General features: G+C 37.0%; 1 protein-coding gene across 1 annotated transcript; it reads right to left on the bottom strand.

The window, feature by feature from the left end:
• Window positions 1-380: 380 nt before the first annotated feature.
• LOC143028870 (uncharacterized) lies at window positions 381-23665 on the bottom strand. The gene is made up of 2 exons (XM_076191228.1): window positions 23557-23665; window positions 381-817 (listed from the first exon to the last, which is right to left on the bottom strand). Exons 1-2 carry the CDS (start codon window positions 23663-23665, stop codon window positions 381-383), a joined length of 546 nt encoding a protein of 181 aa, XP_076047343.1.
• Between the last annotated feature and the right edge of the window lie 1914 nt (window positions 23666-25579).

The raw sequence follows: 25579 nt of genomic DNA, 5'->3' as shown, positions 1-25579 counted from the left end.
TATATATATATATATATATATATATATATATATATATATATATATGTTACGCGTAATGTGGATAATTGCCTAATGTGAACATTAGGCAGAAAATTGCCTAATGTTTACATTAGGCAAGCAGTTTGCATAAAGTTTACAATTTGTTAACATTAAGCAAAAAATGCCTTTTGTTCACATTATGCCGCCCAATTTTGCCCGATGTGAATTGGACTGCCTAATCTAAACAATGAACATTAATCGAACAGACAACCTAACCTAAACAATGAAAATTAATCGAACAGACAACCCACAGAAGCTACAAATAATGCAATTTAAAGAATTCCAGTGTATTTGAACACATGCAAAACACAATGAAAACAATTCGCCAGTTTGTTTTTCAATCACAAATTTTTACATGATCTGCCCGGGTGACAGCGCGAGTTGCACTTGAGCTTTTTTCTAAGGCAGCTGCACCATTGTGAAGTACACTGTGTCGTACACTGGCACTTTACATAGCCTTGCCCACCAGTGCCTCTTACTGTCGCAGTTCTGATCGATAGGCAGATATCGGGAACTTCTTCAGGCTTTATTAGGGGTTGTTTGATTGCACATAGATCAGTTGCTGTAAATGTTGGCCCAATAATCTCTTCCCGACAACCTACAGTGTGAAGTCCATCATTTTCCTTAAGAACGACCACTAACAAATTTCTAGGATCTGTTGGACCGCGATCGACATCCGGAACCCTCAGAGTAGCACACTGACCAACAGACAATGGTTTGAGCAGGTATTTGCCGCATCTTGTCATCCGTGTTGCTGTCTTGGATTGTCCTAGAGTAGCTGAAACACGGATCTTTTGGAAATTCGTAGATACTGTTTCTGTCTCTGCATCTGCTTCTGTCACTCCCCCTGTCTCTGCTTCTATCTCTGTCTCTGCTCCTGCTACTGCCCCTGTCTCTGCTTCTACTTCTGTCTCTGCCTCTACTTCTGCTTCTGTCGCTGCCCCTGTCTCTGCTTCTATTTCTGTCTCCGCTCCTGCTACTGGCCCTGTCTCTACTTCTACTTCTGTCTCTTCTTCAAGATCTTCCTCAGTAAAGATATTACAGAGAGCTGTACTTGGCAGGATAGATGACCCTAATCCAACCTGCGTGTCTTATCCAAATGTAACTTTGAATGGGCTGTGGCCAGATGTTTCATGGTGGCTGATATTAACTTGCCACTGAACAAATTTGAGACCTACTGACCATTTTCTGCTGTTGTTTTCCCTCATCCAAATGGTCAGTTTGTTCTGTATCACTCCATTTAGACGTTAAACAGCACCTTGGCTTTGAGGATGACGCTCAAAGGTAGCTTGATCCATAGTGCATAAATACAAACTGAAATAAACAAGACAAGATAAAGAAAATACCTAGTCTGGAAATAGCACAGTGATTAATTATTCAATTCATATTAGATAATGGCAAACAGTAAAAGAAACAAGCATTTTAAGAATGATAAGAACAATGAGAGCAGGTGTGTGCTCTGGCGCCCAAAATCGCATGAGCAACCTACTCTCTGCTGCTGTGGCTGCCAGACTGCCGGCCGGCCGGCTCAGCGCCGCGACCGGCCATTGGCTAAAACACACGCACAAACTACACCCGCCATTCGTCAGCTGGCGCGGCCTCGTCATTCAGTCAACATTAGGCAAAATACCCTTGCCTAATATGAAAATCTTGCTTAAAGTGAACATTAGGCTAGTGTTTTGCCTATTGTGAACACTGCGCAAATTAAGTTGCCTAATGTACACATTAGGCAATTTTCCTGCCTAATGTGCACTTTAGGCAATTATCCACATTATGCGTAACATATATATATGTATATATATATATATATATATATATATATATATATATATATATATATATATATATATATGTATGTGTGTGTGTGTGTGTATTTACCTAGTATTTTACGGGAAGGGGAGCTATGCTCGTGGTGTCCCGTCTTCATATCTCATTTTATCTAAACTATTTTTAAATTCATGTATTGTTTTTGCACACACCACTTTCTCATCTAACTTGTTCCAACTGTCTATTACTGTGTGTGTGTGTGTATTTACCTAGTTGTATTTACCTAGTTTTATTTTACGGGAAGGGGAGCTATGCCGTGGTGTCCCGTTTTCATATCTCATTTTATCTCAACTATTTTTAAATTCATGTATTGTTTTTGCACACACCACTTTCTCATCTAACTTGTTCCAACTGTCTATTACTCTGTGAGGAAAGCTGTTCTTTTTCAGGTCTCTTCTATAGCTGTCCTTTTTGATTTTCTTTCCATGTCCTCTTGTATTTCTAACATCCCATTTTATCAGATTCTCTCTATCAGTAATTTCTATGCCTTTCATGATTCTGTAAATAGCTATCAAATCTCCTCTCTCTCTTCTTTGCTCTAGTGTCTGTAGTTCAAGTTTTGCTAGTCTCTCTTCATATGATAGTTTTGTGAGTGTAGGTGCCAGTTTTGTAATTGCTCTTTGTATTCTTTCAAGTTTTTTTATACATTTTTTTGTACTTGGTGACCATATCGTTGCTGCATATTCCAATCTTGGTCTTATCAAGGTGATTAGAATTTTCTTCACCATTTCTTCATCCAGGTATGTAAATGCAACTTTGATTGTTCTTACTAAATTATAGGTTTCTCCAAAAATCTTATTTATATGTTTCTCAGGTGACATATTATTCATAACAATGACTCCCAGGTCCTTTTCATTTTCTACTTTTTTTATTCCTTCTCCCAATTTATATGATCTTGTTATTCTGTTTTTACTTTTTCCAAATTCCATTATACTACACTTCTTTGTATTGAACTCCATTTCCTACTTCCTACTCCATTCCTGTACTTTCTTTAGATCTCTCTGTAGTGATTCGCAATCTTCTTCCATGTTCACTTTTTTCAATAGTTTTGCATCATCTGCAAAGAAGCTCATATAGCTTTCAATTCCTTCATCCATATCATTAATATATATAGCAAACATTATTGGGGCCAGAACCGTTCCTTGTGGAACACCGCTTATTACTTCATCCCATTTTGAGTGTTGATCTCTTATCACTACTCTCATTTTTCTTTCTTGCAAAAAGTCTTCCATCCAATTTAGTAGTTTTCCCTGTATTCCTCCTTCAGTTTCTAATTTCTTAAGCAACTTTTTATGTGGTACTTTGTCAAAAGCTTTTTTTAGGTCTAGAAATGCGCAATCAGCCCATCCATCTCTTGTATTATATCTATTAGCCTTGAGTAGAAACATATTAAATTGGTGACGCATGATCATCCTTGTCTGAATCCAAATTGTCTTGGATTTAGCACGTTGTTTTTTTCTAAATATTTTACCCATCTATTTTTGACAATTCTTTCACAAATTGTTGCTATTGTACTTGTTAGAGAGACTGGCCTATAGATGTTAGGGTCTTCTTTATTTCCCCCTTTATATATAGGTACTATATTTGCTTTTTTCCAATCTTCTGGAACTTTACCTTCTTTCAATGAACTGATTATTATGCTATGTATTATATCTGCCAGTTCATTCCTACATTCTTTCAAAATCCAGTTTGCCATTTCATCTGGTCCATGCGATTTTCTGACATCAAGATTACTCAAGTGTTTCAATATTTCATTCTTTGTTACTTCTATTTCTTTCATAGGGGGGACTTTCTCTTTCCATTCAATCTCTTCAGGTTGTATGTTCTCCCTTGTAAACACAGATTTAAAATGTTTGTTCATAATTTCCGCCATTTCAATTTCCTCTGTGTATTCAACTCCTCCTTGTCTTAATTTCTCCAAATCTTGTTTGTTTTTCAGTTTGTTGTTTACAAATCTATAGAATAGTTTTGGTTGATCTTTACACTTTTCTATGACATCTTTTTCATATTTTCTCTTTTCCTCTCTGCACGCTTGTACATATTCATTTCTACAACAAGTATATATTTTCCATTTTTCTGGTCTTTTGTTTTTCTTCCATTTGACCCAAGCTTTGTCTCTCTTGTCTTTTATCTCCCTACAACTTTTATTGTACCAGCACTTTATATATTCTTTTTCTTGTTTTTGTCTTGGGACATACTTTTCTACTCCCTTTTTATAGATTTTTGTCAAAATATTCCATTTCTCTTCTACTGTTGTATCTTCTTTGTGTATTCTTTCCCAGTTTTCATTTTGGAATAATTCTCTTATTTTATCAAAATTTGCTTTTTCATACATCAATCTTCCTTTTCTATATTGTTCATTTCTTTTCATGTATTTTTTCTCATTTAGCTCTAGTTCTATCAATATGTGGTCACTTTTGCTTATTGGTGCCTGGTATTCTATCTTTTCCACTATTTCAGGTTCTGATGTGAATATTAGGTCTAGTCTCGATAGTTCTTCTTCATTTCTATACCTGGTGTTCTCTTGGATCCATTGTGTCATTGTGTGGTCAGTAATCATCTCAAGTAGAACACTACCCCATGAGTCTTCCCCACCCTTTACGGTCATCTCTTCCCAGCATATTTCTTTACAATTATAGTCGCCCATCATAACTATTCTTCCTCCATCTTCCATTATCTTGTTTAGTGTTATTCTTGTGTCTTCTAACATGCTTTTATGTTCATTCTCTTCCCACGAGGCTGTTTTTGGGGGCACGTAGTTTATTACAAATTTTCTGCTCTTCTTATCTCTATCTTCTACTTCTATCATAATCATCTCTACTCTATTGTTCCCATATATGACACTCTTCACGCTTATATCCTTCTTAGTCAGTAACATAACTCCACCCCCTTGTTTTTTCTCTCTGTTTCTAATCCAATAATTATATGTATTGTGTCCTATGCTGTTGGGTGGTAGTGGACCTTTTAATTTTGTTTAAACAATTCCCATTATGTCCGGATCTTTTTCTTTCAGATATTTGTTCAGTTCATTCAGTCCTGTTATTAATCCATCTATATTTGTGTGGGATACTCTTAACTTTCTGTTATTTCCATTGTATTCTCTGTTTCTTTTTTGTTTCTCTCTGTTATGTTCCATTTCTTCAATTTCATATTCACTACTCTCCAGTAGAATTCTTGTTTTTCTGTCTCCGTTCTGGTCTCGTTTTTTTCTTAGCTTCATGTCTTTTCCTTATTTCCTCCTCTCTTTCCTCTTTATTCATTTCCCTTTTTATCCATACATTTTTATATTGTTCACTTGTTGCTAGTTTCCCTGTTTTGGATAAGATATTCTCAGCCGTAGTTTGTGACCTGAATTTAATCTTAATTGGTCTGGTCTTGTCTGTACTATATTTCCCGAGCCTGAATTTGTCTTCGATTTGTTTCATTATTTCTGGCTCATCTTCCTGAACTAATTCTAGTAAATTTCTTACTTTTTCATTTTCCTCTTTGATTCTTGTGGTTCTATCTGGGTTATGTTTCTCTTCCATTCCTAATATAATTATACATTTCTTTCTATCTGCTAAGTCTCTTACTATATTCTCCTTCTGTCTCATCACTTTAATAACTGAATCTTCAGTTTGTTCATTCATTTGCTGTCTGATTATGTCAGTAAATGCAACTTTGCTATTTTCTTGGATTTTTTTCCAACCCTCCTTGTTCTTATTATTCTCCTTTAAGACTTTATTCTCTTCTTTTACTTCTTTTAACTGTTTTTTAATTCTTCAATTTCCTTAGTTAGGTTTTTGTTCGCCTTCTCTAGTTCTTCCAATTTTTCAACCCTCTGCACAATGTTGTTAACGTGACCGAACTTAAATTCCCAGTGCTCGATCATCTTATCGAGTTTCTCTTCTAGTCTTGTTAATCGGGGGGGGGGGGGTTCTGTCCCCCCCACCCTCTTTAAATCCCTGGAAAATATTCTCATCATCTTCTACTGTATTGCTCTTATCTATACTTCTAATCTTTACATTTTTGTTAGACATTTCGTCATCGCTAAATTGGTCCGGACCTCGTTTGTTTAGATGGCGTCTGCCTGCCTGGGCCAAGTCCTCACCTTCCTCATTTCCTTCCACTTCCCTCAGTAATCCCTCCCCTTCTCCTTTTCCCTTACTTTCCCCTACACCACGAGCATTTCCCCCCCCTGTAAATACAATAGGTACTTCCTTTGCTTTGGGATCCACGAAATTTCATTTTTTCTTGAGAACGTCGTCTATGCCGTCCGTTCGTTGAAGTGTGTGTGTATTTACCTAGTTGTATTTTACGGGAAGGGGAGCTATGCTCGTGCGGTCCCGTCTTCATATCTCATTTTATCTCAACTATTTTTAAATTAATGTATTGTTTTTGCACACACCACTTTCTCATCTAACTTGTTCCAACTGTCTATTACTCTGTGAGGAAAGCTGTTCTTTTTCAAATCTCTTCTATAGCTGTCTTTTTTTTATTTTCTTTCCGTGTCCTCTTGTATTTCTGTCATCCCATTTTATCAGATTCTCTCTATCAGTAATTTCTATGCCTTTCATGATTCTGTAAATAGCTATCAAATCTCCTCTCTCTCTTCTTTGCTCTAGTGTCTGTAGTTCAAGTTTTTCTAGTCTCTCTTCATATGATAGTTTTGAGAGTGTTGGTGCCAGTTTTGTAATTGCTCTTTGTATTCTTTCAAGTTTTTTTTATACATTTATTTGTACTTGGTGACCATATCGTTGCTGCATATTCCAATCTTGGTCTTATCAGGGTGATTAGAATTTTCTTCACCATTTCTTCATCCAGGTATGTAAATGCAACTTTGATTGTTCTTATTAAATTATAAGTTTCTCCAAAAATCTTATTTATATGTTTCTCAGGTGACATATTATTCATAACAATGACTCCCAGGTCCTTCTCATTTTCTACTTTTTTTTATTCCTTCTTCTCCCAATTTATATGCTCCTGTTATTCTGGTTTTGCTTTTTCCAAATTCCATTATACTACACTTTTTTGTATTGAACTCCATCTCCCACTTCCTACTCCATTCTTGTACTATATTTAGATCTCTCTGTAGTGATTCACAATCTTCTTCAGTTTTCACTCTTTTCAGTAGTTTTGCATCATCTGCAAAGAAGCTCATATAGCTTTCAATTCCTTCATCCATATCATTAATATATATAGCAAACATTATTGGGGCCAGAACTGTTCCCTGCGGAACACCGCTTATTACTTCATCCCATTTTGAGTGCTGGTTTCTTATCACTACTCTCATTTTTCTTTCTTGCAAAAAGTCTTCCATCCACTTTTAGTAGTTTTCCCTGTATTCCTCCTTCAGTTTCTAATTTCTTAAGCAACTTCTTATGTGGTACTTTGTCAAAAGCTTTCTTTAGGTCTAGAAATGCACAGTCCGCCCATCCATCTCTTTCTTGTATTATATCTATTAGCCTTGAATAGAAACATATTAAATTGGTGATGCATGATCGTCCTTGTCTGAATCCAAATTGCCTTGGATTTAACACTTTGTTTTTTTCTAAATATTTTACCCATCTACTTTTGATAATTCTTTCACAAATTGTTGCTATTGTACTTGTTAGAGAGACTGGTCTATAGTTTGTAGGTTCTTCTTTATTTCCTCCTTTATATATAGGTACTATATTTGCTTTTTTCCAATCTTCTGGAACTTTTCCTTCTTTCAAGGAACTGTTTAGTATGCTATGTATTTTGTCTGCCAGTTCATTCCTACATTCTTTCAGTATCCAGTTTGCTATTTCATCTGGTCCATGCGATTTTCTGACATCAAGATTACTCAAGTGTGTTAATATTTCATTCTTTGTTACTTCTATTTCTTCCATAGGGGGGACTTTCTCTTTCCATTCAATCTCTTCAGGTTGTATGTTCTCCCTTGTAAACACTGATTTAAAATGTTTGTTCATAATTTCCGCCATTTCCATTTCCTCAGTGTATTCAACTCCCTCCTGTCTTAATTTCTCCAAGTCTTGTTTGTTTTTCAGTTTATTGTTTACAAATCTGTAGAATAGTTTTGGTTGATCTTTACACTTTTCTATGATATCTTTTTCATATTTTCTCTTTTCCTCTCTGCACGTTTGTACATATTCATTTCTATAACCGGTATATATTTTCCATTTTTCAGGTCTTCTGTCTTTTTTCCATCTGGTCCAGGCTTTGTCTCTTTTGTCTTTTAACTCCCTACAACTTTTGTTGTACCAGCATTTTACATATTCTTTTTCTTGTTTTTGTCTTGGGACATACTTTTCCACTCTTTTTTTGTAAATTTTTCTCAAAATATTCCATTTCTCTTCTACTGTTGTTTCTTCTTTGTATATTTCTTCCCAGTTTTCTTGTTGAAAGAATTCTCTTATTTTATCAAAGTTTGTTTTTTTATACATCATTCTTCCTTTTCTATATTGCTCATTTCTTTTCATATATTTTTCTTCGTTAAGTTCCAGTTCAATCAATATGTGGTCACTTTTACTTATTGGTGTTTTATATTCAATTTTGTCCACTATTCTAGGTTCAGATGTAATTATTAGGTCTAGTCTCGATGGCTCTTCTTCATTTCTATACCTAGTGTTCTCCTGTATCCATTGTGTCATTGTATGGTCAGTAACCATCTCAAGTAGAGCGTTTCCCCATGAACCGTCTCCACCCTTTACTGTAATTTCTTCCCAGTAGATTTCTTTGCAATTAAAGTCGCCCATCATAACTATTCTTCCTCCCTCTTCCATTATCTTGTTTAATGCTATCTTTGTGTCCTCTAACATACTTTTATGTTCACTCTCTTCCCATGAGGCTGTTTTCGGGGGCACATAATTTATCACAAATTTTCTGCTCTTCTTATCTCTGTCTTCTACTTCCATCATTATCATCTCTACTGTATTCTTTCCATATGTGACACACTTCATGTTTATATCCTTCTTAGTCAGGAACATAACTCCACCCCCTTCCTTTTTCACTCTGTTTCTAATCCAATAATTATATGCATCATGTCCTACACTGTTGGGTGGTAGTGGACCTTTTTATTTTGTTTCTACAATTCCCATTATGTCTGGTTCTTTTTCCTTCAAATAATCATTCAGCTCATTCAATCCTGTTATTAATCCATCTGTATTTGTGTAAGACACTCATAGTTTTCTGCCACTTCCATTGTGTTCTCTGTTTCCCTTTTGTTTTTCTCTTGTATGTCGACTTTCTTTAGTTTCATATTCACTACTCTCCAGTAGAATCTCTCTTTTTCTGACTCCGTTCTTTTCTCGTTTTTTTCCTTAGCTTCAAGTCTTTTCTGCTTTTCTTCCTCTCTGTCCTCTTTATTCATTTCCCTTTTTATCCATACCTTTTTATATTGTTCACTTGTTGCTAGTTTCCCTGTTTTGGATAAGATATTCTCAGCCGTAGTTTGTGACCTGAATTTAATCTTAATTGGTCTGGTCTTGTCTGTACTATATTTCCCGAGCCTGAATTTCTCTTCGATTTGTTTCATTATTTCTGGTTCATCTTCCTGAACTAATTCTAGTAAATTTCTTACTTTTTCATTTTCCTCTTTGATTCTTGTGGTTCTATCTGGGTTATGTTTCTCTTCCATTCCTAATATAATTATACATTTCTTTCTGTCTGCTAAGTCTCTTACTATATTCTCCTTCTGTCTCATCACTTTAATAACTGAGTCTTCAGTTTGTTCATTCATTTGCTGTCTGATTATGTCAGTGAATTCAACTTTGCTATTTTCTTGGATTTTTTTCCAACCCTCCTTGTTCTCCTTATTATTCTCCTTTAAGACTTTATTCTCTTCTTTTAACTGTTTTTTTAATTCTTCAATTTCCTTAGTTAAGTTTTTGTTCGCCTTCTCTAGTTCTTCCAATTTTTCACCTCTCTGCACAATGTTGTTAACGTGACCGAACTTAAATTCCCAGTGCTCGATCATCTTATCGAGTTTCTCTTCTAGTCTTGTTAATCGGGGGGGTGGGGGGGTGTTGTGTCCCCCCACCCTCTTTAAATCCCTGGAAAATATTCTCATCATCTTCTACTGTATTGCTCTTATCTATACTTCTAATCTTTACATTTTTGTTAGACATTTCATCATCGCTAAATTGGTCCGGACCTCGTTTGTTTAGATTTCGTCTGCCTGCCTGGGCCAAGTCCTCACCTTCCTCATTTCCTTCCATTTCCCTCAGTAATCCCTCCCCTTCTCCTTTTTCCTTACTTTCCCTACACCACGAGCAATTTCCCCCCACCCTGTAAATACAATAGGTACTTCCTTTGCTTTGGGATCCACGAAATTTCACTTTTTCTTCAGAACGTCGTCTATGCCGTCCGTTCGTTGAAGTGTGTGTGTGCGCGCGTGCGTGTGTGCGTTTGTGTGTGTGTGTGTATTTACCTAGTTGTATTTACCTAGTTGTATTTTACGGGAAGGGGAGCTATGCTCGTGCGGTCCCGTCTTCATATCTCATTTTATCTAAACTATTTTTAAATTCATGTATTGTTTTTGCACACACCACTTTCTCATCTAACTTGTTCCAACTGTTGATTACTCTGTGAGGAAAGCTGTTCTTTTTCAAGTCTCTTCTATAGCTGTCTTTTTTTATTTTCTTTCCGTGTCCTCTTGTATTTCTGTCATCCCATTTTATCAGATTCTCTCTATCAGTAATTTCTATGCCTTTCATGATTCTGTAAATAGCTATCAAGTCTCCTCTCTCTCTTCTTTGCTCTAGTGTCTGTAGTTCAAGTTTTTCTAGTCTCTCTTCATATGATAGTTTTGAGAGTGTTGGTGCCAGTTTTGTAATTGCTCTTTGTATTCTTTCAAGTTTTTTAATACATTTTTTTGTACTTGGTGACCATATCGTTGCTGCATATTCCAATCTTGGTCTTATCAGGGTGATTAGAATTTTCTTCACCATTTCTTCATCCAGGTATGTAAATGCAACTTTGATTGTTCTTATTAAATTATAAGTTTCTCCAAAAATCTTATTTATATGTTTCTCAGGTGACATATTATTCATAACAATGACTCCCAGGTCCTTCTCATTTTCTACTTTTTTTATTCCTTCTTCTCCCAATTTATATGCTCCTGTTATTCTGGTTTTGCTTTTTCCAAATTCCATTATACTACACTTTTTTGTATTGAACTCCATCTCCCACTTCCTACTCCATTCTTGTACTATATTTAGATCTCTCTGTAGTGATTCACAATCTTCTTCAGTTTTCACTCTTTTCAGTAGTTTTGCATCATCTGCAAAGAAGCTCATATAGCTTTCAATTCCTTCATCCATATCGTTAATATATATAGCAAACATTATTGGGGCCAGAACTGTTCCCTGCGGAACACCGCTTATTACTTCATCCCATTTTGAGTGCTGGTTTCTTATCACTACTCTCATTTTTCTTTCTTGCAAAAAGTCTTCCATCCAATTTAGTAGTTTTCCCTGTATTCCTCCTTCAGTTTCTAATTTCTTAAGCAACTTCTTATGTGGTACTTTGTCAAAAGCTTTCTTTAGGTCTAGAAATGCACAGTCCGCCCATCCATCTCTTTCTTGTATTATATCTATTAGCCTTGAATAGAAACATATTAAATTGGTGACGCATGATCGTCCTTGTCTGAATCCAAATTGCCTTGGATTTAACACTTTGTTTTTTTCTAAATATTTTACCCATCTACTTTTGATAATTCTTTCACAAATTGTTGCTATTGTACTTGTTAGAGAGACTGGTCTATAGTTTGTAGGTTCTTTATTTCCTCCTTTATATATAGGTACTATATTTGCTTTTTTCCAATCTTCTGGAACTTTTCCTTCTTTCAAGGAACTGTTTAGTATGCTATGTATTTTGTCTGCCAGTTCATTCCTGCATTCTTTCAGAATCCAGTTTGCTATATCATCTGGTCCATGCGATTTTCTGACATCAAGATTACTCAAGTGTGTCAATATTTCATTCTTTGTTACTTCTATTTCTTCCATAGGGGGGACTTTCTCTTTCCATTCAATCTCTTCAGGTTGTATGTTCTCCCTTGTAAACACTGATTTAAAATGTTTGTTCATAATTTCCGCCATTTCCATTTCCTCAGTGTATTCAACTCCCTCTTGTCTTAATTTCTCCAAGTCTTGTTTGTTTTTCAGTTTATTGTTTACAAATCTGTAGAATAGTTTTGGTTGATCTTTACACTTTTCTATGACATCTTTTTCATATTTTCTCTTTTCCTCTCTGCACGTTTGTACATATTCATTTCTATAACCGGTATATATTTTCCATTTTTCAGGTCTGTCTTTTTTCCATCTGGTCCAGGCTTTGTCTCTTTTGTCTTTTAACTCCCTACAACTTTTGTTGTACCAGCATTTTACATATTCTTTTTCTTGTTTTTGTCTTGGGACATACTTTTCCACTCCCTGCCCATAGGTAAGATTTTGGTAATTGGAGACAGTCAAGTGCGGTATTTAGACAGGGTTTTCTGCGACAAAGATAGGAAACATAGGACGCAGGTGTGTTTCCCTGGCGCGGGCATAGGAGATGTTAGAGATAGGATAGAGGAGTGTCTAGTAGGAGAAGGTAAGGACCCAGTAGTTTGCTTAAGTGCCGGAGGAAATGATATAGGTAAGCTAGGGAGTGAGGAATTATTTGCGCGGTACCGGGATGCGCTAGACAAGATCAGGAATAGGGGAGGTGTTCCTGTAGTATGTGGAATCCTTCCGAGGCGCAGAGTTGGAGGCATGTGGCATTCCAGGGCTATTGCAATGAATTGCAGGCTGGCAAAACATTGTAAGGCCAATGGATGGGCATTTGTCGACAACTGGGACCGCTTTTATGGTAAGAATCACCTATACACAAGGGACGGAGTGCACTTGTCCCCCAGAGGATTTCGGCTCCTTGCTGAATCCCTTGAGCGAGAAGTAGGCATCCTACAGGGTTTTTTCGGGTAGATTATGTGGGAGAAGGGGGGGAAGTATCGGAATATAGTTTAGGCAATAGAAACAACTTAGAGGACTGTGTAAAAAATCACCAAAGCAGGTGGAGGGAAGATAAACTTAAAGTTTACTATACAAATAGCAGGAGCATAATTAACAAAATTGATTTGCTGCGAGGTAAAGCATGCGTAGAAAATTTCGATATTATAGCTATTACTGAATCCTGGATCAACATGGCTGATAAACATTTTTCTTCCGGAAATCGAAATAGAAGGATATAAGTTTTTTCATAAGGATAGGGTCGGCAGGAATGGGGGAGGTGTAGCACTTTTCGTTAAAAATACTTTAAACTGTATTGTCAACAATTCGATTAAGGAAGAGGACTGTACGGAATCTATTTGGGTAGAGATTATAGGCAAGAATAAGAAAGCTATTATTGGCGTCTTGTATAGACCTCCTAACCTCAGCATTGAGCAGACTGATTCCCTGATTCATGAAATTCACAGAGCGTCCCAGTACAAAAACGTTGTAATCATGGGAGATTTTAACTATAGAAACATTGACTGGGAAACTTTAATAGGAGATCATGAAGCGAAGAAATTCCTAGATATAGTGCAGGATAATTTCCTAAAACAAATGATTACCGATCCTACGAGGGGACAAAATACCCTGGACTTAATTCTAACAAATAATGAGCACCAAATTAGCAGCGTAATAGTGGGAGATAGTCTAGGCTTTAGCGATCATCAAGAAATAAGATTTAATGTTATTTGGGAAAAAATAAAAAGTACGAATAACGTTCAAGTACCAGACTTCAGGAAAGCAAACTTTGACAATATAAAAACCTATTTGAAATTGAATACGAAAAGCCAGGCGGACGTTTCAGACATTCTTGATTCTCGTTGCGGGGCTAGTCAGGTGTGGGTCATGGACGGTAAGAAGCATACCTTAGGTCAGGTCTGGGTCAAAGAGGGTACTACGCATACCTCAGGGCAGGTCAATTGGGGGCGAGGGCCCAGCAGTCAGGTCAGTAATTTAAATGACATGTATAACAATCTAACTGATCTAATTATTAATGCACAAAATACATTTATCCCCCTAAAGTCAATACGGAAAAATAGTAATACTCCCAAATGGATGACGGACAGATTGAAACATGAGATCGGAATGAAAAGAGGACTTTACGTAAAAATGAAAAACGGGGAATCACACCTTAGATCAAGTTATAACGAAATGGCAAAGCTGGTTAAAAGGAATACACGTTCAGCGAAACGTAATTATGAAATCAAGGTTGCCAGTCAAGCAAAATCCAACCCAAAGGGTTTCTTTCACCTCTATAGAACAAAAAATAAAGAAAGAATAGGACCAATTAAAAACAATGAAAATGTCATGATTGAATCGGAAGAAAAAATGAGTGAGGAGTTTAACAATTATTTTCTATCGGTATTTACTGATGAGAGGTTAGATAAAGTACCTGACTGCGATCCGATTTTCAGAGGGGATGAAGAAAGTAGTCTAACTAATATCAGCATTAGTAAAGAGGAAGTAGTCAAGCAGATTGACAGACTTAAAGCTACAAAATCTCCGGGTCCAGACGAAATTTTTCCAAGAATGCTTAAAGAGTGTAAATTTGAAATCTGCGACCAGTTAACTGAAATATTCAATAAATCGGTAGACACTGGTTCTGTTCCAACTGCTTGGAAGCAGGCAAACGTTGTTCCTGTTTTTAAGAAGGGAGATAGATCGTCTATATGCAACTACAGGCCAATCAGTTTGACATCGGTTATAGGAAAAATGCTTGAATCAATAATAGTAAATAGACTCAGAGAACACATTGAAGGGCATAATTTAATTCGTGTTTCACAGCATGGTTTCTCCAAGGGTAAGTCATGTGTGACTAATCTTCTATCCTTTTACACTAAGGTATATAAGGCGGCAGACAACAATGAAAATTACGATGTTATTTACCTTGACTTTAGCAAAGCGTTCGACAAAGTGCCACACCAGAGACTACTAAATAAAATCAAAGCCCATGGCATAGGAGGAAAAGTGTTAGAATGGATTAGAGCTTGGATTAGTAACAGAAAGCAACGGGTCACCATAAATGGAATAAAATCTAGGTGGGGCAATGTTACTAGCGGGGTTCCCCAGGGCTCGGTTTTGGGTCCCTTGTTGTTCATTATGTATATAAACGACTTGGACGAAGGGTTAAATAGTGATGTTAGTAAGTTTGCGGACGACACTAAAATAGGACGCCTAATTAGGTCAGAAGACGACGCCCAGATTCTGCAGGATGACCTTAATAAGCTGTTAACATGGTCGGTGAAGTGGCAAATGAACTTCAATATCTCTAAGTGTAGCGTGTTAAACGTAGGGCTACACAACCCCGAAAATAGATACAACTTAGATAACACGTTTTTAGAAAAATCTGAGTGCGAGAGGGACTTGGGAGTTCTGGTGAGTCCGGACCTTAAAACCAGGAAGCAGTGTATTAGCGCCAGAAATAAAGCTAACAGAGCATTAGGCTTCATTGCTAGGACGGTAACGAATAGAAGTGCAGAGGTAATTATTAAACTCTACCTAGCGATAGTTAGACCCATCCTTGACTATGCGGTACAGTTTTGGTCTCCGTCCTACAGAATGGACGTAAATTCATTAGAATCAGTACAGAGAAGAATGACCAAAATGATACAAGGACTCGGAAATTTGCCTTACGAAGAGAGGCTTAGGCACCTAAACTTACACTCTCTGGAAAGACGCAGAGTGCGGGGTGATCTAATAGAAGTGTTCAAGTGGATCAAAGGCTATAACAAGGGTGATGCAAACAAGGTCATCATAATAAAACAACAGGGCAGGACTCGCAGTAATGGGTACAAACTGGACAAATTTAGATTTAAGAAGGAAATAGGCAAGAATTGGTTTACTAATAGGGTGGTCGATGAATGGAATAAACTTAGTAACCATGTAGTAAGCGCTGAAACTATCAGTTGTTTTAAAAAACGATTAGACAACTTTATGGATGGGGATGACAGGTGGTGATGGATACGGAGCTGCCTAGTGTAGGCCTTATGGTCTTTTGCAGTCTCCTTTATTTCTTATGTTCTTATGTTCTTATGTTCCTTTTTTGTAAATTTTTGTCAAAATATTCCATTTCTCTTCCACTGTTGTATCTTCTTTGTATATTTCTTCCCAGTTTTCTTGTTGAAAGAATTCTCTTATTTGATCAAAGTTTGTTTTTTCATACATTCTTCCTTTTCTATATTGCTCATTTCTTTTCATATATTTTTCTTCGTTAAGTTCCAGTTCAATCAATATGTGGTCACTTTTACTTATTGGTGTTTTATATTTAATCTTGTCCACTATTCTAGGTTCAGATGTAATTATTAAGTCTAGTCTCGATGGTTCTTCATTTCTATACCTAGTGTTCTCCTGTATCCATTGTGTCATTGTATGGTCAGTAATCAACTCAAGTAGAGCGTTTCCCCATGAACCGTCTCCACCCTTTACTGTCATTTCTTCCCACCAGATTTCTTTGCAATTAAAGTCTCCCATTATAACTATTCTTCCTCCATCTTCCATTATTTTATTTAATGTTATCTTTGTGTCCTCTAACATACTTTTATGTTCACTCTCCTCCCATGAGGCTGTTTTCGGAGGCACATAATTTATCACAAATTTTCTGCTCTTTTTATCTCTGTCTTCCACTTCTATCATAATCATCTCTACCGTATTCTTTCCATATATGACACCCTTCACGTTTATATCCTTCTTAGTCAGGAACATAACTCCACCCCCTTCCTTTTTCTCTCTGTTTTTAATCCAATAATTATATGCATCATGTCCTACACTGTTGGGTGGTAGTGGGCCTTTTAATTCTGTTTCTACAATTCCCATTATGTCCGGTTCTTTTTCCTTCAAATAATCATTCAGCTCATTCAATCCTGTTATTAATCCATCTATATTTGTGTAAGACACTCTTAGTTTTCTGTCACTTCCATTGTGTTCTCTCTTTCCCTTTTGTTTTTCTCTTGTATGTCGAACTGCCTTAGTTTCATATTCACTACTCTCCAATAGAATCTCTCTTTCTCTGACTCCGTTCTGCTCTCGTTTTTTTTCTTAGCTTCAAGTCTTTTCTGCTTTTCTTCCTCTCTTTCCTCTTTATTCATTTCCCTTTTTATCCATACCTTTTTATATTGTTCACTTGTTGCTAGTTTCCCTGTTTTGGATAAGATATTCTCTGCCGTCGTTTGTGACCTGAATTTAATCTTAATTGGTCTGGTCTTATCTGTACTATACTTTCCGAGCCTGAATCTTTCCTCAATTTCCTTCATAATTTCTGGTTCATCTTCCTGAACTAATTTTATTAACTGCTTACTTTTTCATTTTCCTCATTGGTTCTTGAGGTTCTATCTGGGTTATGTTTCTCTTCCATTCCTAATATAATTATACATTTCTTTTTGTCAGCTAAGTCTCTTACTATATTCTCCTTCTGTCTCATCACTTTAATAACTGAGTCTTCAGTTTGTTCTCTCATTTGCTGTTTAATTATATCAGTAAATGCAACTTTACTGTTTTCTTTTATCGACTTCCATCCCTCTCTGTTTTCTTTACTATTCCTCTTCAATTCCTCATTCTCCACCTTTACTTCTTTTAACTGTCTTTTCAGGTTTTCTATTTCATCAGTTAAGTTTTTGTTAGCCTTCTCCAGTTCTTCCAATTTTTCAACCCTTTGTAGAATGTTGTTAACATGACCGAACCTACGCTCCAAGTCCTCGATCATCTTATCGACTTTCTCTTCTAGTCTTGTCAGTCGGGGGGGGGGGGGGGGGCCAACGTGACCCCCCCACCCCACCCTCTTTAAATCCCTGGAAAATATTCTCATCACTTTCTGCTGTATTGCTCTTATCTATACTTCTAATCTTTACATTTTTATTAGACATTTCATCGTCGCTCAGCTGATCGGGGGGCCGTTTGTTTACCTTTCGCCTGTCTGCCTGGGCCAAGTCTACTCCTTCCTCATTTCCTTCCATTTCCCTCCGTAATCCCTCCCCTTCTCCTCTTTCCCTACTTTCCTACTACCCCACGAGCAATTTCCCCCCACCCTGTAAATACAATAGGCACTTCTCTTTGCGTTGGGATCCACAAAACTTCAATTTTCTTCAGAACGTCTTCTAAGCCGTCCGTTCGTTGAAGTGTGTTTGTGTGTGTGTGTGTGTGTGTGTATTTACCTAGTTGTATTTTACGGGAAGGGGAGCTATGCTCGTGCGGTCCCGTCTTCATATCTCATTTTATCTAAACTATTTTTAAATTCATGTATTGTTTTTGCACACACCACTTTCTCATCTAACTTGTTCCAACTGTCTATTACTCTGTGAGGAAAGCTGTTCTTTTTTCAGGTCTCTTCTATAGCTGTCTTTTTTTATTTTCTTTCCATGTCCTCTTGTATTTCTGTCATCCCATTTTATCAGATTCTCTCTATCAGTAATTTCTATGCCTTTCATGATTCTGTAAATAGCTATCAAGTCTCCTCTCTCTCTTCTTTGCTCTAGTGTCTGTAGTTCAAGTTTTGCTAGTCTCTCTTCATATGATAGTTTTGAGAGTGTTGGTGCCAGTTTTGTAATTGCTCTTTGTATTCTTTCAAGTTTTTTTTATACATTTTTTTGTACTTGGTGACCATATCGTTGCTGCATATTCCAATCTTGGTCTTATCAGGGTGATTAGGATTTTCTTCACCATTTCTTCATCCAGGTATGTAAATGCAACTTTGATTGTTCTTATTAAATTATAAGTTTCTCCAAAAATCTTATATATATGTTTCTCAGGTGACATATTATTCATAACAATGACTCCCAGGTCCTTTTCATTTTCTACTTTTTTTATTCCTTCTTCTCCCAATTTATATGATCTTGTTATTCTGTTTTTACTTTTTCCAAATTCCATTATACTACACTTCTTTGTATTGAACTCCATCTCCCACTTCCTACTCCATTCCTGTACTTTCTTTAGATCTCTCTGTAGTGATTCGCAATCTTCTGTGTTCACTTTTTTTCAATAGTTTTGCATCATCTGCAAAGAAGCTCATATAGCTTTCAATTCCTTCCTCCATATCATTAATATATATAGCAAACATTATTGGGGCCAGAACTGTTCCTTGTGGAACACCGCTTATTACTTCATCCCATTTTGAGTGTTGGTCTCTTATCACTACTCTCATTTTTCTGTCTTGCAAAAGTCTTCCATCCAATTTAGTAGTTTTCCCTGTATTCCTCCTTCAGTTTCTAATTTCTTAAGCAACTTCTTATGTGGTACTTTGTCAAATGCTTTTTTTAGGTCTAGAAATGCACAATCAGCCCATCCATCTCTTTCTTGTATTATATCTATTAGCCTTGAGTAGAAACATATTAAATTGGTGACGCATGATCGTCCTTGTCTGAATCCAAATTGTCTTGGATTTAGCACGTTGTTTTTTTTCTAAATATTTTACCCATCTATTTTTGACAATTCTTTCACAAATTGATGCTATTGTACTTGTTAGAGAGACTGGCCTATAGTTGTTAGGGTCTTCTTTATTTCCCCCTTTATATATAGGTACTATATTTGCTTTTTTCCAATCTTCTGGAACTTTACCTTCTTTCAAGGAACTGTTTATTATGCTATGTATTATGTCTGCCAGTTCATTCCTACATTCTTTCAAAATCCAGTTTGCCATTTCATCTGGTCCATGCGATTTTCTGACATCAAGATTACTCAAGTGTGTCAATATTTCATTCTTTGTTACTTCTATTTCTTCCATAGGGGTGACTTTCTCTTTCCATTCAATCTCTTCAGGTTGTATGTTCTCCCTTGTAAACACAGATTTAAAATGTTTGTTCATAATTTCCGCCATTTCCATTTCCTCTGTGTATTCAAATCCTCCTTGTCTTAATTTCTCCAAATCTTGTTTGTTTTTCAGTTTGTTGTTTACAAATCTGTAGAATAGTTTTGGTTGATCTTTACATTTTTCTATGACATCTTTTTCATATTTTCTCTTTTCCTCTCTGCACGCTTGTACATATTCATTTCTATAACAAGTATATATTTTCCATTTTTCTGGTCTTTTGTTTTTCTTCCATTTGACCCAGGCTTTGTCTCTTTTGTCTTTTATCTCCCTACAACTTTTATTGTACCAGCATTTTACATATTCTTTTTCTTGTTTTTGTCTTGGGACATACTTTTCTACTCCTTTTTTATAGATTTTTGTCAAAATATTCCATTTCTCTTCTACTGTTGTATCTTCTTTGTGTATTCTTTCCCAGTTTTCATTTTGGAATAATTCTCTTATTTTATCAAAATTTGCTTTTTCATACATCAATCTTCCTTTTCTATATTCATTTCTTTTCATGTATTTTTTCTCATTTAGTTCTAGTTCTATCAATATGTGGTCACTTTTGCTTATTGGTGCCTGGTATTCTATCTTTTCCACTATTTCAGGTTCTGATGTGAATATTAGATCTAGTCTCGATGGTTCTTCATTTCTATACCTGGTGTTCTCTTGTATGCATTGTGTCATTGTGTGGTCAGTAATCATCTCAAGTAGAACACTTCCCCATGAGTCTTCTCCACCCTTTACGGTCATCTCTTCCCAGCATATTTCTTTGCAATTATAGTCGCCCATCATAACTATTCTTCCTCCATCTTCCATTATCTTGTTTAGTGTTATTCTTGTGTCTTCTAACATGCTTTTATGTTCATTCTCTTCCCACGAGGCTGTTTTTGGGGGCACGTAGTTTATTACAAACTTTCTGCTCTTCTTATCTCTGTCTTCTACTTCTATCATGATCATCTCTACTCTATTGTTCCCATATGTGACACTCTTCACGCTTATATCCTTCTTAGTCAGGAACATAACTCCACCCCCTTGTTTTTTCTCTCTGTTTCTAATCCAATAATTATATGCATTGTGTCCTATGCTGTCGGGGGGTAGTGGACCTTTTAATTTTGTCTCAACAATTCCCATTATGTCCGGATCTTTTTCTTTCAGATATTTGTTCAGTTCATTCAGTCCTGTTATTAATCCATCTATATTTGTGTGGGATACTCTTAACTTTCTGTTATTTCCATTGTATTCTCTGTTTCTTTTTTGTTTCTCTCTGTTATGTTCCATTTCTTCAATTTCATATTCACTACTCTCCAGTAGAATTCTTGTTTTTCTGTCTCCGTTCTGGTCTCGTTTTTTTTCTTAGCTTCATGTCTTTTCCTTATTTCCTCCTTTCCTCTTTATTCATTTCCCTTTTTATCCATACCTTTTTATATTGTTCACTTGTTGTTAGTTCCCTGTTTTGGACAAGATATTCTTTGCCGTCGTTTGTGACCTGAATTTAATCTTAATTGGTCTGGTCTTGTCTGTACTATATTTCCCGATTCTGAATTTCTCTTCGATTTGTTTAATTATTTCTGGCTCATCTTCCTGAACTAATTCTAGTAAGTTTCTTACTTTTTCATTTTCCTCTTTGATTCTTGTGGTTCTATCTGGGTTATGTTTCTCTTCCATTCCTAATATAATTATACTTTTTTTTTGTCTGCTAAGTCTCTTACAATATTCTCCTTCTGTCTCATCACTTTAATAACTGAGTCTTTAGTTTGTTCTTTCATTTGCTGTTTAATTATATCAGAAAATGCAACTTTACTGTTTTCTTGTATCTTCCTCCACCCCTCTGTCTCTTTTGCTATTGTTTCTTTATTGTCACTATTGTTCTTTTTTAATTCTTCATTCTCTTAACTGTCTTTTTAGGTCTTCTATTTCATCAGTTAAGTTTTTGTTCACCTTCTCTAGTTCTTCCAATTTTTCAAACCTCTCGGCAATTTTTGACAGCTTGCCAAACCTAATCTCCCAATGCTCAGTCATTTGTTCAAGTTTTTCCTCCAGTTTTGTCAGTCGGGGGAGGTTGGTATCCGCTGCCCCCTCATTAAATCCTTGAAAATTATTATCCTCACCTTCCATTGAACTGCTCTTATCTATGTTTCTGATCTTTACAATTTTGTTAGTCCCATCATCGAGATCCAAGTCATCCGTTCGGCGTTTGTTTAGAAGCCGTCTGGACTCTTGGACCAAGTCCTCCCCTTCCTCATTTCCTTCCATTTCCCTCAATATCCCTTCCCTTCTCCTTCCCTATCACTTCCCCACTATTCCACGAGCACTCCCTTTCCCTATAAATACAAAAGGCACTTCTCTGGATGTTGAGATCCACGTAGTTTTTCCTTTTTCTTTGGAACACCAGTTCTCGCCGTCCATTCGGTGAAAGGGTGTGTGTGTGTGTGTGTGTGTGTGTATTATATTTATATCCATTTATATATACATCTCCACTAACAACTCTCCACTATTGGTTCATTCCCCACTATAGCATTGATATCTCCCAATATCACTACATTGACATTCCTCCCAAAACTATCTATGTATCATTAAAATCTGTCTAAAAAGCCTCCCTTTCTTTTGCACTCTTCTCACTACCAGGCCCATATGGGCTTACAAAGACCCATATTTTCCTTCTCAGTTTCACTTTCACCCACATTAACCTTGAAGAAATCTCCTTGCAGTCCACCACACGCTTACCTATCTCCTCACTAGCAGAGCCAACCTTTCCCTTCCTTGTCCTTTCCTCACTCCCGACACCATCCCCACTGCACTCCCAAATTCGAAATCACCTGTGCCTTTTAACTTGGTATCACTTAATTATTGTTATTCTTAAGATAAACATAAACAGTGTAAATACTAATGATGTGGGGAAAGCTACCCTTCCAATATGGCGGACTGATGACAAGTCATGGGGTAAAGTCACATAGGTGAAAGCCCTCAATAAAACAATGAAATGAATCAAGTGTGGTGTTTCTGACAATGAGTCTTTAGAAAACCTGTACATAGAACTGCACACCACAATACTACTGCTAGGACTGAATTTTCGAAGTCCAGTATTATTTTGTGCTGCTAACCTGGTCTTACAGCAACAACTCTATCGTTGATTTAATCACTCATATTCAGCTGGTACACTTCATATCCGAAAATGTTGTTATTGTTTTATTATACCAATGTTATGTAGGAGTATGATATCTGGAATTATTTGGTAGTACAAGCTCATTTCTTCTGTTGAATGACCAGTGTAACACATTGTGTTGTACTACTGACAGTCTATTAATGCCCATTTCTAAGGTTGTATCCTTGATCACTGTGTGTTTCTACCGTTGCTTGATTTTTTTTTTTTTTTTTTTTTTGCATGGCCATTTGTGAGTTACTATAATTTAATTATATAAAGTCTTGGTTTATCATGTTCCATATTTTGTTCCGAAATCCCTGGACAGTGGGAGGAGGTGATGGTTGAGGGGCATAAGAATTCATATGCACTGGGAAATTGGTGAAGGGGGATAGCTGTAGTTGGGAGCCAAAGTCCAGGAAATTTGGGACGCCGGCCCGGACCACACACATTCCCTTTAAGCCGAGCGTGTAATTCGAAGGACCAGAGAAATGTTTTTCAAAAGAAGGGAGCAAACTCATGTAAATCACAGTTCTAGGCTGATTAAGCAGAACTAACTACACTGGTTTTATTATTCATGATATCTCCACAATCAGTGGCATGCAATAGATATTAAATTTTTATCTTTAATAAATGTATACTATAGCATGAATGTATTTTACAATGATTCACTTATCAACTAGCTGAGCAAAATACAACATACGTATTTGGTTGGAGACTTCCTACTTAGCTAGCCCTGCGCGCTCTAAGACTTAGCTAATACAATAAGATAATACCTCTGATTATCCCTTTGGCCTCTCCTTTAATAGTGCACTGACTGGTGGTGTCTTCAAGTAGGTGGATGCCCTCAGTTGAATAGGATGCTGTTGATATTCGTGGATCCATGCATCACATAGGGGTGGCGGGAACCATGCCTGTCCTTAGTCGATAGCCCTGAGCACGTGTGGGGGAGGGGAATCGAGTCCAAGGATTTCATTTCCCCGATTTTGTCGATCTTTCCGTACTTTGCCGATTTTCCTGAGCACGTAAGTTCAACGCATTGAATAACTGGAGTGGGGTGAACCCCGACTGAACTTCTAGATTCTGATTTCGGGACACGTCACGAAGCACATTTTGGGGCACGTCATGAAGCATATTTTCTTGTTTCTGTAAGTTTCCGGGACACTAAAAACGAGTAACTGTAACGTGATTGGCGATGACCAACGACGATAATAATTTGTTCATGTTCGTGTTCAATGTGGAGGATGCTAATTCCTCAGTGGACGTGCTCTATGGGAGAATGTCGCGTGCCTACTGCCTACTGCGTGATATCAGCGGCATCAAGCATGAGGCACAGTACGCTGTTTTTCGGCGGGCACTTTTCCAATCGTTAAATTGCGAGAGGAATGCGACGCAACGTCTGGGCAGAAGTTGAGGCAATTCTAATAGTCTTGTGAGGTAGTTACTAGTTACGAGAAAGGGACACATGATCCAAACTAGCCTAGACGAGAAGTGGTAAGTGCACAGGCTTATTTTTCATTGTTTTGGTTGGAGGGACCGCTGCGTTTCATACCCCCCCGTATGTAACGCAGCGGACCCTCCAACCAAAACAATGAAAAATAAGATCAAATGGTAATACATAGGTAAAATGTATAAATCATAATCACAAAGTACAAGGATACAAAAATGTAATATGGTGAATTAGTTAAACTAATTGAGAAGTTGAGACATTTCAATTTTAATATTATAACACATGTGATGACTTCGATCATGAGCCTACGAAGACATCTTAGAAGACGAGAGGGGGAGATTCCTGAGTAAATAGAAGATACTTAGACTCGATAAGGCACTGCGATCAATTAGCGCTAAACTCTCACAACAGTTGCTGGGGAGAAGGGGAAGCAAAAATACCAAGAAGTAGTTACTGGAGGCCTTAAGACTTCCAGCGCTTCCATAGAGCAAAGGAAAAGTAATAGCTGAAATGGCTGAAAAGAGACGAAAGAAAATGGGAAGCACTAGGCTGTGTGTCACAATGCCAAAATTGTGACATGTATTCTTTTGCATATGTATGGTGGCAGTATGTCCATTTAAATTCCCTTTTCTGATTTCTTTTCTAATTTGCTCTGGGTGAGCTCCCTCATGTACCCTGTTTGCTGTGGTGTATATGATAGGGTGGGTGAAGTGGTCCTTCAGTGCTGTGTCAATATGGGGTGCTCCAATTGGCATCACCATTGCTTGAAGTATATTTCACAGGACTTGTCCCTTTTCCTCTTGTGGCTTTGTTATTTTCTTGTAAGGTTTTTACAGTTGAACCTGAAATGTGCCCGGTTCAACTTTATTAATGAAATGGGCATGGAGATAAGCCACGAATATTGTTTCTTTTGTTTCCATCTGCCTGTATCACCGGTTTTGGGGCACTCATTCATTTTCCCAACTGTTTGGGTGCACTGTTGGAAGCCCTTCTACTCCTTTCAGATTCCCCCCTCTCTCCGCAACTTGCAGTATCCCCTCTCCCCTGCAACACCGTACTGTAAGATCCAGTTGCTGCTACTCCCTGCACCTGCAGATACTGAAGTTCTGTCCTCTGTTTCGCCTCTGCCACAGCCCTCTCTATTGCAACACACCTTATGTAAAGAGCTATGTGTGGCCTTTGCAGTTGCAACACTTCTTGTTGGTGTTGCTGCTGCATTCTCGGAAGGTGTGCTTCCCCAACAAATATTCTGAACATATTGGGCTTCACTCTGTGCATTTGTGTTTTGTGTGCATTATGTTTTTAAGACCTTGTCCACTGCATAATGGGTATGTATCTCTCCTTTTCTA

The sequence above is a fragment of the Oratosquilla oratoria genome, chromosome 10, assembly GCF_046742065.1.
Source record: "Oratosquilla oratoria isolate Oo_2021 chromosome 10, ASM4674206v1, whole genome shotgun sequence".
Classification (NCBI taxonomy): domain Eukaryota; kingdom Metazoa; phylum Arthropoda; class Malacostraca; order Stomatopoda; family Squillidae; genus Oratosquilla; species Oratosquilla oratoria.
Note: the sequence above shows the minus strand (reverse complement) of the source record. Positions and strands in the feature narration are given on the sequence as shown.

Bases quoted from the DNA above. Each gene is read 5' to 3' on its own strand.
- LOC143028870 (XM_076191228.1), bottom strand. From the start codon at position 23,665: ATGGATCCACGAATATCAACAGCATCCTATTCAACTGAGGGCATCCAC. The intron at 818-23,556 runs GTATTATCTTAT...TCCGTGTTTCAG, and splicing joins GGCCAAAGGGATAATCAGAG to CTACTCTAGGACAATCCAAG.